The sequence below is a fragment of the Monomorium pharaonis genome, chromosome 8 (genome assembly GCF_013373865.1).
Source record: "Monomorium pharaonis isolate MP-MQ-018 chromosome 8, ASM1337386v2, whole genome shotgun sequence".
Taxonomy (NCBI): Eukaryota; Metazoa; Arthropoda; class Insecta; order Hymenoptera; family Formicidae; genus Monomorium; species Monomorium pharaonis.
In genome coordinates this window covers 405001-422834 of record NC_050474.1, presented here as the reverse complement: position 1 = coordinate 422834, position 17834 = coordinate 405001, and the positions used below count along the sequence as shown (strand labels likewise).

Genomic DNA, 17834 nt, shown 5'->3' with positions numbered 1-17834 from the left:
CTGTTAAAAGTTATTGTTTTTTTCGAAAATTATGATTAAGATTAAGAAAAACGAAGGGAGTGTTTTGAATATTTGCACGGCAAATCGCGAACTTTTGGCATAACGTAATTACGAAAACTTTCTAGACGACTTTAAAAGAGTATCACTACTTTCAATTTAATAGGATGATTTAGTTTCTATGTAATTTAATATTTTATGTTTAATATCTCACACTTTGATAACAAACTCTTCAATAGTTTGCTTAATGCTGTGTGCGATGAATTAATATGGTTAAATGCAATCATGAATTTTGTTTATGATGGAAATAAGAAAATAAATGGAAAAATTTTTTCTCACGCACGTCCGAACAAATGATTTATCTTTTACGAGGCTATTATAGTTCCATAAATATCTTAGAAACTTCATTAAGAACAGTTAGAGAAGGTGTGGAAATCTAAGAGATCAGAATTAAGCCATGGCCGTCAAGATAGTTTTGAGCAATACATTTTTTTAAGCAATATTTAGTATCATCAAATATAGATATATTAGCTTGATAAATTTAAATTCTAAGTTTATTGAAATGATTTTATTTAAAAGTTCAATTAATCGATTGTTTCGAGTTTTTCTTTTGAAACAAAACTTTTGTAAAGTGCATGTAAATTGAAATGAAATGCAAAAGAAGCGTTGTAAAAACTAAACACTTTTTTTACATTTTGCTATTTCAATTTACGCTTTTTACAAGTTTTGTTTACATTTTTATTACTTTTCCCTTACATTTGACTTAACACTCGGACTTTTATTTTCATTAGGGAGCACATTAAACGTTAAACATTTAACTCTAACTTTCAACATAAATTTTAAAAATATCTAACGAATATGTTTTTTATTACAGATTTTGCACGTTTGATTTATAGAATTTAATAGTTTGTACTCGTCCTTCGAAAAATGATACAAGAGTATATGTGTATTTAGAATAAATAAATATTCATATTTTTGTCAAATTATTCAAGAAATATATGTTCCTCAAGAAACGATTACGATAACTAACATATTTTTCCACAACTGTCCTATTCTAAATGTTATATGCCTTGATAAGTAAAAATTGTCAAGATAATGTTACGAATTGATTAAATTTTTATCGAAACAGAGTTGCATTTGCAGATAACAGGATCTCCGCTTTATATTTTATATGTTATTTTATAAAATTTAGTCCAATCAACACAATAATTTTAAAATTTATTAAATACTTTGACGACGTCTATTATTATTTTTCTACGTTATCTCTTCTCATAAAATACCCTTTTTTCTTCAATAAATTGTATTCATATGCAACACATGATATTCATTTCTCAATTTCTTTGACTTTTTTATATATACTTGTTGTGTACTTGGCGTCTCAAATCGCTCGATAATACAATTTAATATGATTTTTTCCATTCGATTTCTTTTAGAAGTATATTTCAGAAGGATGTTTAAAAGTGTGATATTTATCTATCTCGTCTTGGTAATATTTTATCGCGAAAGATTTTTATGAAAGTCAAAATGCATGGTTAAATCATTTTTTGTCACATTCTCTCTTTATATAACATGAAATATATGACATTAAATTTATAGACGGGGAGAATTTGAGCCAAGAGATATTCTCCATTAAATCGAAAGTAAAATTGAAGTCAAATTGGAACGAAGAGAAAGCTGTGGCGAGGATTATCTGTGATAATCTATGAAACGTTCCTTGATTTCGAAAATTTGAATTTCTTTTGTTTTGCGAAAGAGGCTGGTATATTCCTTGAAGCATTTACGATCTCTTCTTGCGTAGGAAAATTACGAGATTACGAGTGTGAGCGTGGGATTGATATACCGCATTGTATTTAGCTGCGTAATAAAGTGATTATAGTGTATTAACAACTTTTATTTTAATTAAATTTTGTATCGTTATTTTTTAAAATTTTTGTCGATTATATAATTCTTTTGTTCGCTTAAAATATATAGTATTCAAGAATACTTTGTAGAAACATATGCTGTATGAAATGGCACGCATAGATCGCAATTACAATTTAGTTAAATTTATATTTTAAAGTGAAAAATTTGGAAGATTTACACGCGGCTAGACACGAGACGTTATTTCTCGTGACAGTTTGAATCGTGCGAATCTCCGAATCCTCGATCCCGCGGTCTCTCTTGGCGCGAGACGCTTGCGCCGTCATGCCGGTGCGTGTCGTCGGCTGCCATTGTTTCTCGAATTATCCGGCGGGGGGCGGAGCATCGCGCCCTCGAAAGGTCGTCCATTACCTCCAGGCCTTGCTCCAGGCGTGTTGCTGCGATCACCCAGTTATGTCTGGCGCCGTTCGCACGTTCTTTCTTTTTTTCGTCATTTTCCCCTCTTTCTGCTTTTCGGCTGCGATCTCTCTCTCTCTCTCTCTCTCTCTCTCTCTCTCTCTCTCTCTCTCTTTCTCCCTCTCCCTCTCTTTTTCCCTTTTGCTCTGGTAAATCTTTCATCCCGATTTCGTTTAAACAGTCCTAACTACCAACTGCTATCTCTTTTTAATTTTAATTCTATCTACCGACTGTATCATTATTTTCTTCAGGTTGAGCGAGTCCGTAATTCGATTTATCTGTACTGCAATTCGATTTTCGCTTGTTCACACCTGTACGAAACTTGCAATTGAAAGTGCAGATGCTTGCGATCGCTTTCGTAGCTCGGTCTTGCGCAAGGGTAGGTTGCGATACTCTTCCCTTTCGCGATTGAGACATTTTCTACGTTCTGCGCAACGTCGCCCTGATGTCTCCGACGTAATCTCGTCTTGTGTATTTTAAGAAAGAAACGTTAAAACGAGAAAAACGAAAGATCGCCGAGTCTAATATTGTGCCTCGCATTGATGTTTAGCATGCTGGACGGAAAGTTTTATATATCTAAAGCAAACGCAAGCTTAAATCTATAAAAGTTAAAGTCCTCAATCTTCTTGCGTAGATCCATTGGACTGTAATATTAGGGGACGATACAAGAATATATATCAAATTTATACCTTCATTTCTTTTTTCTACTTAAGAGTTGTATATAATAATTACGAAACACAGGATTTACCTAACGTCTACATGACGTTGTTTTCATTTCCTTCTTTGAATTACTCTCTCGTGGCACACGACAATGATGTACGTGTCTTTCGTTTCGAGAAATCTAGCGCCTGCGCCTGCCGTGTGCCGCGCGCCGCGGCAACAGGTGCTCCCGGTTTCCTTTATTCCTCGTTGCGAATCGTGTCTTGCACGAGTGCGCCTGAGTCCCATCTGGCCGGCCGTTTCCTTTCCCCCTGCCCCCCCCTCCTCCGAGTCGCATACCTGCCTGCCTATAATCTCAAATGGTGCTTCGATGGGGGACAACGGCCGAGCGAGCGAGTGAACGAGCGAGTGCCATGAGTGGCTCTTCTCGGTTTCTTGGAGAGAAAATCGAACGATAAGAACTGCTGCCATTGCCGGCTTTATGATATCGCGTTAGATAGCAGTCTCTGACATAACACCTTGCATCAAAAATCGCCACTCGAATTTTCCAGGATAGTGTTTGTCAACTCGCGGCAGTAATTTTTCTCGAATTTCTGCCGAGAGGAATTACGAAAATGCAACATTTCCAACTGCAATTTAATAATTGGATACGTGGAATATATATAATATTCGTTACAGTTGATAAAATTGTAATGTTTGGCAGGGAAGAAAAGTACAGGTGTAATTTGCAACGTATATGATATTTTTATCTATTTTTCTATTCGAGCCTATTTGCTCGTATTTATTTGCGACTGCGTATGATTCGTGTGGTCAAGTTCATGCGCATGTTTTTTTATACATCTTTTTTTTACATCAAAAACAATTACGCGCCGAGAAAAACTTGGGAACCTGGAAAATCCACGTATATTTATTTTATCAAAATGATTATACGGATATTTAAAATTATACAAGTCTATGTTACATAACTATCAATTGAATACGTTATGCAAGTTTCGTGGGGGCTCCACTCCACATCCTTTACTGATCTACGTTTATCTCAATATTGATATATTGTTTATACTGATTTGCAGTTATCAAACAAAGGTAGATTGATTTATCTGAACTTATCGCATACAAATTAATTGAACTTATCAGATATCGTGTAGAGCTACTGAAAGCGAAGCTTACTGACACCTGTCAGGAGTATCCTAGATTTTTATAACGATGCAATAACTTTACGTCCTGTCTTTTCGAATCAAATTATGTACACATTTTTTCGGCTAACAGATTCTTTTTTAAGGATTGATTACAACAATTTACAAATCTTCTTTGCTGTTGACTCACTCTTTTTGAATGGAGCTAATTATAGAAAGCAACTGGCTGTCTATATACAGAAATGTGTCGCCATTTCTGAAACACAATCCTCTCGCGAGGGGATTTAATTATTCTTCAAACGTCAGTAAACCACGGCTTACTCTATAAGAGTTACCAATTTCATAACTCTCGCGGTAAGCATGGTTGATGTTCGGCTGGGTGTATCCCGTCGCAGATTTGCTGGAGCATTCTCTCTCCCGTGAGAAGCGAGAGGACGTTGACTTATGCTGACAGCAAGGCTGCGGCTATCTTGAAACACGCGCCGCCGGCGTCAGGGACGCAAAACGACGAGGCAATACACGTTTCGCTCGCACAGATTGAAAATCTCGCGGATTTCGGATCTCGTTATTTCAGCTTCGCGATTCTATTCGAGAGACGTGCAAAGTACGTATATCCAAATATCTTTGCTCAAGCGAGACTCGCGATTGTTTAATATTTGAGCGGTATCCGAAAAGCCGCTTGTATTTGCCGAACTGACGTTTTCTTCCGTTAGAAAAAACCGTCACTCGTCGTATTCGACGGTGTATACTCGTGTCGTTTCATCGGGAATTAACATCGCTTAATTATACATGCGCGCACTTTAACATATGCATACAGCGCGACTAGGAGGAGGGGGGGAATGGAGCCGCGTGTGTGTGTGTGTGTGTGTGTGTGTGTGTGTGTGTGTTTTTCTTTTTCTCTCCCTCCTCTTTCCCCTTTTTTAGAGGAGCGGCCACGACCGCGCGGTCATCCCTAAGTATTCGTATATCAAACAGAGATGCGCGCGTCTTTGACGAGCCGCTGCCACACGTAGAGAACTGTAGAGAACCTCCCGCTTCGTCCTCCGACTTTCCGTAAGCAACATTCCGCTCGCGTACACGAGCTGTAGGTTCGCGCGCAACCAACCGCCCCATTCCGGTCCACCATCTTGACTCTTTCCTCTCTTCCCAGTTTCCCACCTTCGTTCGCGCTCGCGATCGTCTCTCCCACCCAGACTGAGCTCCGGTCTTCCACGTTCCACCATGATCGCCGCTGCGAATCAGGATTGCGTCTCGACTCGGCGAGAGACACGCAATCACGTATCAAGAACGAGATACGAGTATCGCGGAACAGATTAGGCCTTCCGTTACGAAGTCTCGCTAATCCTACGTTAAAGAAAAAAATAAAGAGAGAGAAGCGATCGGACGTCCCGTTTCGATCGATCAACCCATCAATGATGGGCATATGTGACAGCAATGACAACGTGCGTTATGTCATTTTCGCGGGACGTCGAGCGTAATCCAGTGGATTACGTAATGCGTATCACGTCACGTTTGCATTCCCATTTCTGTTTTTACTTGCCTCTCGTGGCGAGGAGCGTACATGTATTCCTGCCATCTCCCGACCGCGGGGGACCTTTGACCTCCCGGACCTCCCACCCTCCGTAGCCCCGCGACGTCGCGCACAGCTCGACCGGCGCATTTACAATTTATGAGAACTTTGCGTGTACGTTTAATTCGACCTTGTATTCACAACCGCGGCGATTTTATATACAGTTGCCACATCCCGTCGAACCAAAAGGAGGAGAGAACACATACGTCGCCTCCACTCTCGCCTCGATCCCCGATTTCTCTTCTGCTCCCCTTTTCCTTTTCTTTTTTCTATTTTTGTTTTCTCCGTGACGCGTACCACGGTTCGGTGTACGCTATTCCGTATAGCAGTGTTGACGCGAATATAATACTACTAGTGGAATATTCCTTCGTTCATTGAACCTTCGTCCTTCGGCAGTTGCCATTTTCTGCTCCGAAACCTGAATACGGAAGACCTCGATGGTAAATACGAAATTGAATTCGCTTGCACTTATTTACATTTCTTTCGTGTAAAAATAAAATCCGAAATTTATTTCGCGTCGAGACGTTCATGCAAGAAGGATTTTCTTTGATAACGCGAGACAAATATGTTGGCTGACAAATTTACCAAAAAAACTTATCTCTCGTAATTTTTTTGAAGACAAACTTGTATGCATTCGTACACAAATATTTTCCGAACTCCATTTCGGTCCATTTGTTTTTTTTGTCCATTGTTTCGAAATTCTAAAGGATGTACTCGAGATTCTCTTTTCTGTGCAGTTTGAAATGAACACACATTTGTCTCGTTAACTTCCGAGAAAGTAGGTTTTGTTTTTCGGTAAATTATTCCTATCGTGCGTATATAGAAAGGATCTCCCGCGCGACGAAGGCCGGTCGAAGGAGCGACTTATATTTACGTAACGTTCTCTGGAGATCCCTCTCTTTCGTATAAGTATTACGCCACACGACTTTTCATCGACACGCGGCATCAGTCGAAGACGCTCGATCTACGGTACGATGATGATGATGATGATGATGATGATGATGATGAGGAATCGTATCTCTGGCAGAACTACCTTGATCCATTAACCCCACTCATCAAAGAACCTGACTATTATATTTCTTGCACAGGCATACGTCGTCGCAAACATAGCGTGAATAGTTATAAATATGCCAATGTTCGTATCTCTTTAAATAAAATTAGGATTAGATTAGAAGTTTCTCGATTGTGCGAAGCGACTTTGAATAGTCAAATTATACATTCGATTAGTGGTTTGTGTATATATTGATTTGATTTGTGGCATTTGAAGAATTTTAAATAATGTAAATAAAATTAACATCACACAAATATCTCAGTCCAAGTTAGTATTATAGGGCTAAGTAGTAAAAACAATTCGTAATTTTGTAAAAAATTACTTAAATCTATAACAGTTTATTGTTAGAGATATTCCATGACTTCTGTTGCAATATAAATGTGCGATTAATTTATTTTTTGCTTTTATCTATTTTTTTCAAAGATATGTATTAGATGTATATATACTGTTGTTCAAAAGTTCTAAAGTGCTTGTGATTTTTTTTGTAGCTCACGATAAAGTAAGTCTAAAAAAGTCTTAAAATTTCTTTTTTAATTTATGCAAATTAAGCACATTATAACAAACTTTTTTCTCTTTTTTTCCCATCAACTCTTTAATTTTCAAGTTAAAAACGTTTTATAAAAAATTAGTTCCTACATAGTTTTATAAGTTAAGTTCGATATCATTAAGAGAAATCATCCCTTGCATCAAATTTTTGTAAGAAAGCATTTTAAAGCTTAGAGTAGAAATTAATCATCGGTAATTGTAAGAACGGTAAACATGTTCGGATTAAAATTGGATTATAGTGGTCTTGAAATAAATCAAAATCTGAATATATTTTCAATTTGAAGTGTTTTCCAGCGCGACGTACCCGAGAGTGTAACTGATATGAGGTTGAAGTACGTGATCGTACGATATAAAATAAAGTATAAATAAGTTTTTAAACAAACTTGCGCGAAAGTTTACGATTACTTTATGCATCTCTATATACAAGTTATTGTGGAAATTATTTCTGGAAAATTCTTTCATTGTGATTGGTTTTGAAGCGTTAATATAGTATTATTACTTTTACTATTAATAGCGGTGGTAATTTTAACATTAAAATATTCTCTGTCTTATTGTTAGATATCGTCACACATGGTAATCATTGCAGATACGGCGGCATATATTCTGTCGTCTCGTATGTGTTCATGCTGCTTTATGTGTGTACCTGCATGCACAAGAAATATGCAGGCTCAGCAAGGTCGAGGCACCTTTCGTGTTTTGTCTATTTTTGCTTTTACGTGAAACCCATTTTTTGAACCGTGTAAGAAACAAAACATAACATTTTCCGATCTAGTTGTTGTATGAATCAAAGGATTCAACGTGACAAGAGAGATCTCCGTCTTCTTTAAAATTTAGAGAAAATTCATATAAAACTGAAACTCGGAGAATTGCTCTTCAATTTCTGACAGTTGAAATCAGTTTGGGAATTCTCGCATTGAACCCTTCAATTTATTTAGGGGGTATTATAATTGAATATAAATTTTTATGTTTGTCTACAATAATAACGCAAGATGCAAAATATCGCAATGTCATTGGCCAACTTTGAGAATCACTGTCTTGAGGTAGCGTTTCGCAACGCGTTCCCTCGCTCGTGCGGCCTTTCTCATACAACTTCGCGATTTCTTTTCTCATTATTAGTTGGGAGAAAAAGAAGCTTGAATAGCCCATTCAGCGATTTACGATTCTCTATTGTTTTGTTTTCTTTTTATGTGACGCTAGATTTTAAACCAATAGTCAGTCAAACCAATAGTCAAACCGTGGAACTCTGTAATCATTATTCCAAGTTGTCGGAGCTTTGAGCTGCCCCTTTCGATATGCAACCGCCGCAGCTGGCGGAAGCACTCCGGTCTCGTCGCAGGCGCTTCTGTGCGTTAATATCGCTAATCACGATGCATTATCGGTACACGAGGAAATGCACGGATCAAGTTCGAGGTGCAAGGTAACCTTGATTCGTGACCTTGACCGCGCGCTGTCGGTGATCCCGATCATCCGGCTCTGTCTTTCGATCGAAAAGAATCACGTTAAAGCCCGTGTTAGACCATATATGGAAAATTAAGAATTGAAAGAGAATTAAAAATCAGTCACTAACAATAAGTGAACTAAGTGAATTTATAATGAAATTAATATACCGAATATTCGCTGAATCTTTTTCTATGTGACCATATAATGTAATGTAATTTTATTTTTTGTCAAATAATTTTCTCTGTTTAGCACTTTGTGCGCGCTATTTAGCTTTTTATTTTTTATCTTTTAAAAATAAACTGCAACGATAATTGTATAGATAATCATCTATTATATAAATTTGACAGCTATCAAAATTCAATTCGGAAATCGTAGCCAAAATTCAATTCAAAATCAGAGCCATGAGGTGATTTCGTTAAGAGAGAAGAATTATACATTTACAATAAAAATGGAAGTGTCTTTTTCTCTTCTATTTTTCTTCTCGTCTCTTTCTCTCGGAAGGTGACAACTTGGTGGACCAATCAAAATTGGCCCTCTCTACGGCCAGATTGTAATTGTACGCTATCTAATCCAGTTTCTCGAGTGTTTCGACAATGCGTACTTTAACAAACAGCATATAAAAGTAACACGTGGCGATAACAAACGGAACGTGCTTTTTTATGTGAGCAAAATTTTTATTTGTATTGGATCATATGTTTAATAACATCTGCAACAAATAGCGACGCAAAGAAGTAACGTGGCAATAACAAAAGGAATCTCAAGTGCGCGCGCGTGTGTGTGATTACTGATGATTACTTGTGAGATTTTTATTCATATTGAATATGAAAATAAAACGAAGCTACTTGTATTACGAAATAAAAAATGTGAGGTAGATTTATGCAAGTTGTTATTTCATAAAGATAGTTTTCTTGCTTCTACTACGGATCTTATCTCGGTCACGAATGTTAGGACAGATGAAACTAATGCACTCTGCGCACAATGTACAATCTGCGCATCGCGTTTGTTTTCTTTTTGCAACACATTTTTTTATAACATTTACTTTCACGGGTCGCGCGTTTTGATTTGACTTTGAGCACCGCCGGAAAACGCACCCGCGTACCTTTTTTTCTTTTCTGCTTGCAGCTCGCTTCGATAAGCATGGAAGCGAAAGCGTTCGTCCCGCTTTTGTACGCGCGTTTGATATCAGATAAAATTAAAGTTGTGTCTCTCTCTCTCTCTCTCTCTCTCTCTCTCTCGTTGCGTATGGAATATAATTGATACGTCTTTGCGCCGCATAGCAACAGCTTCAAGTCAAGTTTTTTGCGGGCGTTGCTTCTTCATGACTTGGGCACGTTCTTCTTGCAGGTGCTAGGCAGACAGCAATACATCGTGCGACCGATGGTAATGGAAGAGAGTTGCACACCCGGGACCGGCAGCGACAACCCAGCGGTTGCCGGAAGTAGCGGGATCATTAACGAGGCCGCGCTGGCACATGCACCAGCCTTGACCGAACGAAATGTTCGGGAGTACGGAATTTCTTTGCAGCAAGCTATCGAAAAGGTGCTCTTTATATTGATAACAGTAAAACCAGGGAAGATTTTGAGATATTTATTGAAAGTTTTACTTAAAAATTACGTTAGTAAAAACATTCTGGCTCTTAGAAATAGTTGATAAAAATTTTATAATAAAAGTGTAAAACTTCTGACTGAGGCATTATAATTAATGAATTATATAAATAATTGTTATAAATTTGAGAAATTATGAAATATATTTTAGGAATTTAAATTTTAACTTTTTAAATTGAAAATATTTTCTTTTGAAGATTTTTATATATGTATGAATAATGCAATTGCTGGATTTTTGTCTGTACATTTATCCACAAGACATTGATATAACAGCGATAAAGTAATCTATTGTAATTCAATATTGATGTCTTGTTTTTATTTTTAAGTTTGAAGACTGGTGGAACTCCATGTCTGGCGTAACTTCCGGTATTAAACCGCGATTTGTCGTGGATGGCCAGGCGCCGATGAGGCAATGCTTGCATCCGGAGGCTTGCAATAAGGACATCGAACTACCGGAACATTACAACTACTTTCACGATCTCCGGAAGGATTTCGTAGAGTGTTACTCATCTCATGGCGAATTATCGACCCTCGGAGTGCAAGAAATGCTGCAATGTATCCTTTTGTGCTTACGTAAAATTTGTCATCGGTCGATGAATTGGCTTTGTTGCATACGCTTTATATTTTATATTTTTTTACACGTAAACACTTAATTATATTTTTAATTTTTCTCTCGTTCCATTTTCGATTTGCAACTTTAGCTTGACATCGATACCACTTTGAAAGAGACCACATGTTATCATTTAAATAATGGCGTTTATTTATTTATTTACGTATATCAAAGCTTTTATTACGATTTCTTATATGTTAATTTTTTCTTCTACTTCAAAAACTAGCAAGTGTAAAAATTGCAAGGTAATTTATCGACAAGTTTACTTGATGCGATTTCTTTACTCCGTTCCTATTCTCGAACAATAATTGCCCTTGGAAATTTTTTTCATTTTTTATCGTCTCTTAATTAGATCTTTCGATATTTCTATTATGAGAAAATCAGTTACCTACATAAAACGATTGAATAAAATCTTACTTGAGACAGTACTTCCAATACTTGGAAGTGTGCTGTGCTGATTAAGAAATTTCACACGGTATTGTATGCTAATGCCAATGCATGCGTCCTCGCTGATGGTGTACCGATAATGGTCGCCGCGGAATGGTATTGCAGTTTTGTCACCTCGTGCTCGAACTTGAGCGGTGTGACATTGACATGAGCACGTCCAACGAAGAAATTAACCCACGTATCGCATCGCTTGCGGATTTCCACGTCGAAAACCTTCGCGTCGTGTAGCCGTTAGGCGGCGCGACGGAAATCAACTCGACGACAGATTCTCGACGACATGGCACCGAACGGAATCAGTAGCAAGTAGTCTCTGCGATCGTACGGAATACGAGCGCACACGTGTCGCGTCGCCGCTCTACTATCCGCGGAACTTAAACCGACGACTGTGATGTTGTCTGGCCGTATCTGCCTGATCCCGCAAATTGTCTGAATTGTCGCAGATTGGACTAGGAGAGATCGAAAGAAAGAAGGGAAAATTAAACCGTGGAGATCGCATCAGTCATCTTTAACTCAGATCGGCGGATTTTTTGGGGGATTTAACGCGTGCGCTTGAATTGCTCGGAATTAGAGGTACTCGCGAACAGGTATGTTTTCCGTTTTTCACATCTATCTCTGCGCGAGAGATAGAACGTTGAAACATCTGGACATTTAATAGTATTCGCGAGGAGTTACTTGAAAAATAAGATTCTGTTATCTGTCGACCGCGCTTCGAACTTGATACGCGGGAAGATTTCTTTTAATCTTGCACATTGAATAACTACGTAATTAAATTGACCAATCACTCAATTCTTATTTATTTGTAAAAGTGACATTCTTGACTCAATAAAGAAGTCATGGTATCGTTATTTATGCTGTTGCATTTTATGCGCAGATATAAATTTATTTCGAGGCTCGCATCTTAATAAAGTGAATAATTACGCGGTACCTTTCTGCTTGATTCGTATCGCTCCTGTTTTACAACGCGGAGGTGTGCGATGTTTCATATGTAACAGAGATTTAAAGTTGAGATTTCCATGAAGTCAAAAGTAATACAAGTGCTATCCGAACGAGACGTGAGACGCCTGTCTCAAATTCGATCTCAGTTTGAATTCATGTTGGTTACTCATGGTGATCGGCCTTCCTTTTATATCCAACATGCGTCGTGTCGTATACAGCTAGCACTAATAAAACAAGACCACCTGCGCCGTCTGAGACATGTGTGTACGAATATGCACGTATGCATATCGATCGACTCAACGTTCACCTGTTCAATGTGAGCCGCGTTCGAGATTAGCCGGACTCTGCTTCTTTTCTACATTCCTCTCACAAATACGCGCACATGCGTTTATGTTAAAGCCGAAATTTATCATTGATTTAGAGGCATCCGTCGATGTTATAGAAATTTTTTATTATTTAATTTGAACGATTACATTAATTTGAAATGTTTCTTAATAACATCTCTTTTTGAGATTTATGAACTTGGGTATTATTAGATTCGCACTCTTTGCTCTGTTTGTTTATTTAACTGACACTATCTAATTAATGAAATTGTTGGCATCTTTTCATCATGCCTATCTCGTTCAAACTTTCGAAAGCGTTACTTGGCATGTCAATTCCCGAGAGAGTTTGATAAGGATAAATGTAGTATTAAATGTCTAATATTTGACTAATACTTTTTCTTGAATTTGCAATTTAAAAAATCAGGAATCTAATGAATTACATTGCAATTTCTGAATAAAACCAAATTAAACTGAATTAATTCAATCCAATGTTTCCAATTAAGTTAAAAATTTAATCCTATGAATATCTCACTTGTTATTTCTATGGAAAAGTGCGTAGCAGAATTAATTTGCAAAGTAAAAGAATCGACGAATCATTCAGAAATCTGCGCACGCGAAATATTTCTCCTCGTCTTTGTCAAACGTGTCAGAATGTGAACTTGACTCTTACGTTTCTTCTTTCGCTGTAGGTACCTTGAACAGGCTACGTTTTCGAATCATTTATTCACAGACGAGAAAAAGATGATGAGCAAGGAAAAAGGAACGTCGCATTTTACAATCAGTGACGACCAGATGACTTGAGAAAGCCTCCGCGAAGCGATGCCGTCTTATCGGCACGCGGTTTAAAGGTCAATCCTCCGATGAAGATATCGGTAACAGGCCAGTAACAAGCAAACGTCACGTGTGTGTGTGTTTCTTGTTTCCTCAACAGGCCTAGTTTTCGATTAGATGTTCTTCGTATGATTTATACACTGAAAAAAATGGATTAAATTTTTCAATTTGATCAATTTTTTTCACAGCTCAAGTACTTGTGTATTTAAGTTAAATATATAAATTCTCTTAAACTCTCAACTTAAATACATAAATGCTCGAACTGCAGAAATTTCACATTGACAACTTTTTTCCTCCTTATAGTACTATCTGATCATTATGAATGTGTCCGTTCATTTGTAGTTCATAAACTGCAGAGTACGTAGCGTTGTTTGTGTTCGTTTACACTCTATCGGTGTAACATCGTTTACTGAACCATATCATTATTTACTAATTCATCGTTCTTCCACTCGTTCGCCTGGCTTGGAGTTTCCAACTCGTTGTACACAGTTGAAAGATTTATATTACATTTAACACATATCGTATGCATACCCGCTCAAGTTTTCGTTAATTTAATCACAAAATAAAAATGAAGTAACACAAAAATTTTAACCAGAATTTTTCCGGTTTTAAACAAAATGTTTTCTGCTGTGTACACGAGAAAATCTAGTCCAGTCGAATATATGAAAATTTATTTATTTTTTGTATACATTATACCTTTTTCCCTCTCTTTTCCATTATTGTTATGTAAAGTCTGCACAATCGCTAGGGTCACATGCAGAGTGGCACCGATGTCATTTCTAATCGAAAAGTTCATATGAAACCTTATAAAAGATATATTAATTACAAGGATTATTTTTTGTTTTTTCAGAGTGTTTCAAATTTCTTATCTTTTTTCCAGATTGTATCTCAAATATATCTTATAAAGGAATACAAAGTCGAGCTTTTGCGACTGTTATTCAAAGATTAGTCTTTTTTTCACAATCACATTTAAAATATTGCTGATATAATTGGAATTAGAAAAGAGATGAGATAAAACGCTTAAAAATAAAAGCTTCGTTTGATTTCTGGTAGTGTTGAGTCACAGCACAAAGATCGCAAGAGTTTTAATTTGGAATTGCGCAAATATAATAAATTTGCCTTTTTTAAGAACTTGTCGAAAGCGCAGACGAGTTGTTTTGCCTATCGGCATTACGATATCAGAGTCTCCTTAAGATATCTCCTTAACAGTTAAAAATCAGATTTCGGAATGCCGCCGGATATCGAAAATGATTTTCACGTCAAAGAGATACAGGACATGGTCAACGTAATACAGAGGATGATCAAGGATGGTAAGCCAATAAATATCAGGAATACTCAGCTATGCTCAGGTATATGTGTCTACCGACGTATGCTCGTGACGAATGCTCAAGATAAAACATATCTGCAGCTCGAAATTTCTTAGAAAAAAAGAAAAAAGAAAATTGGGGCGGTTCTTCTAATTCCTGAACATTGAGAGTCTTATCAATTTTCTGAAACGGATAGTGAGGATACTTGGTCCTTAAAATTTCTGAACGGCGCGTATCTTTCTCTTTGCTTCTATTTTTCTTTTGTTCTTTCTTGCGGGAGATAAGAATTTTGCACGAGCTACGTACACGCACGGCATGTCTCCAAATAATGTGCAGTGCAGTACATGTTTATACGCCCGACGATGGGTAACCTTGGAGGTTGCGATTGCGTCGCTGATTAAATTGCTCTTGTTGAAAAGTCACTTGAGCGCTCTCCGAAGGAGAAGTTGTCGCGCATTTCTCTCGAAATTTTACGCTCTCGGCGCGTTAATAGACCTCTCTCGAATTTCGAAATTCGATGAGTTTTTTGGATCGATCGCACCTCCTACTCATGCTCACTACACGCTCTCTTTCTTTCTAGTCGCGGGCGAGCGCAGGTCAAGCCATGCAACGTTCTAAACAGCGTAGCCGGCAAGCCGGCTCTCTTATCACAGTGACACTCAACCTGCGGAAAGTTACGTTGCCAATATACACGCCGTAACGCGTGTGAGCGAGCAAAAAAGGAGATGAGTCACGCTTCTGACATCGCTCTATCTTTCGATCTGCCCTATTGACGAAATACTACGCTTTTAATAACGATAACTAGAGCTATACTACATTCGAAAGCTTCCGCACGATATTTGATCTTCAGTTTCCGTTATAATCATCCGAATACATTGCATGACAGGTAGTTCCAAAAGAATATTTACAAGTGTGATTGAAGTGCTGGCAAAATTGCAGAAAAGAATTAATGTTATACACTAATATTTTTTAGAGTTTTACTTCTTGTTATGGGTCGTAAGTGTTTATTAATTTTTGCTACTTTTACAAGTACATAAAAATTATTGATTGACTTACATATATTTTCTTTAGAAAGCGTTTATATAATTGTGTCTTAAAAAATTGTTCATAAATGTTATAATTATGTAATGTTATGGATATATGTAAAAAGAAATACGCAAGACACAACTGTCTTAAAATTTGTATCAATTAATATTTACTTGGGAAATTTTAGATATTTTAGAAAAATTTCAGATAACGATATTGAATAAATATCATGTTTCTCTCGAATGTTGAAAGGTTTTTGTCGAACGATAGTCCTTCTTGTCTCAATCTTTCGATTTGTCTGAGAATTTCCGACAAGTAGTTATTCGGGGTAAACGAGGAAACGGCGATTGATTCCACGCATATTCCGGGTTACTACTTGTCGACGGCGCACATTTTGCCGAGGTCGCGAATCGAATGATCGTTTCGTGCAGGTATGAGAAATCGGAGACCAACTGACGCATATAGGATTACGGAGAGGAAATGCATAAGCGCAAGTTTAGAAGACATTGCGCATTGTTGCCGACAATGAGTTTCGCGAAACAGGTCCCGGCCATTTTTTCCCCTCATCAAAATCTTCTCCGTACGCGAAATAATAGCTTATGAATAATATGAGACGAAGCATAAGAGATTACAGAGAGTTTGCTTTTTATAAAAAGTATTAAATAGTACTGTACTTTCAAAGAACGAGAAGAGAAGGAAAAAAATAAAATCCTAGTGAAAAATATTTTCATTTCTTAATATTTTTAAGATTTTTTATATTTTTAAATTTATGAAAATTTTTGGAAAAATATCGTCAGTCTCTTCCGATTTTATAAGTTTTTTAGGGGGAATTTGTATAGAATGAGAAATCTTATGGCGTTTTCGACCGGTGCTGGGTTAACCTGTTTCAAGTTCTTTACCTCTAGAACTGGCCAATCACAGTTATTCCTTTCTTCAGAAGAATGGCTGTGATTGGCTTTATGACGTTATCATTAATCGCTCCCAGAACGATTAATCCAGGCCGGTCGCAAACGCTATTAAATTTCAAAATTTACATAAAACGTAAAACGTTCTAAAAGAGATATATGTATTACCCTTTCTCTGGGCACTTTTGAATAATAATTTAATTTGTATTAAAAAATCTGAAAAATTTTTTAAAGTATAAAATTATACAAAGAATTCATAAATTTATGTAAAAATTCTATATAAAGAACTCTAAGAAAAATTTTCACTATAATACACATAGAGGAGGAGTACAGAAAGTGCAGCTATAGAGAAGCGACGTAGTCGCGCGTGCCTGCGCGTGCCTACGTGATTGTATCTGCATCCTGCAGCCTGTGGTTTTATGGTGTGTACCAGTGTGTATGTACATACGTATGCATATCCCACGTTTCTTCGTGATGACGTGCTTCGCGGAACATTCTCAACTTGGGTGCTTCCTTAACGAGCGTTTGTTCAGGGAAAAGCGTCGTCCGAAAGATCGCCTCTTCGCGACTTTTTGAGTTCGATCCCGATTGATGAGAAGAATGCTTCGTTTAACGATTTCTGAGGTTAAATCACTTTGGAACCTTGGTATGTCCACTCGGCCGCTTTCTTATCCTTTCTCTTCCAGATTCCAAGTTAATCGTTTTAAGCTCTGATTACCTGACTTAACGCAACTGAAAGAGAACACTCGATTTATATGTCACATCACTTTGCATTAGTTAGTGAATATTTAATTTTTGATTGACGTGTATTAAATTATTGTAATGTGATGCATTATTACTTTCAGGTCACGTTTTTAAAAATCCAGAGATAATTAATATTGTCTTGGAACCTGGCATATGGTAAGTTTGTGAGTTTTGTAAATAATTTGTATGTTTATTTACGAACAATGAGATACAATCTTGCCTTCAGCTCCAAGGACGAGGAAGTAGACAATGATTGTGTTGTGAGAGCGCGTGGTCTACCTTGGCAATCTTCGGATCAAGACATTGCTAAGTTTTTTCGTGGACTAAATGTTGCCAAGTAAGTGATCTTCCTTTTGAGACACATAAAGCAAAACGAATATATGACTAA

At 37.2% G+C, this 17834-nt stretch overlaps 1 protein-coding gene across 4 annotated transcripts in view; it reads left to right on the top strand.

Moving 5' to 3' along the window:
- LOC105838091 (RNA-binding protein fusilli) overlaps nt 1-17834 on the top strand; it is a 35844-nt gene that overhangs the window by 4619 nt on the left and 13391 nt on the right. For 2 of the 4 annotated variants that reach the window (XM_012683379.3, XM_012683378.3), the window contains exons 2-6: nt 10058-10252; nt 10644-10872; nt 14685-14774; nt 17548-17602; nt 17673-17783. In XM_012683379.3, coding sequence (XP_012538833.1) covers nt 10058-10252; nt 10644-10872; nt 14685-14774; nt 17548-17602; nt 17673-17783 — 680 coding nt within the window. Of the gene's footprint in view, nt 1-10057; nt 10253-10643; nt 10873-11680; nt 11959-13322; nt 14775-16953; nt 17349-17547; nt 17603-17672; nt 17784-17834 lie in introns of those variants that run through there. The other 2 variants (XM_028189927.2, XM_028189928.2) reach the window with 2 other exon arrangements.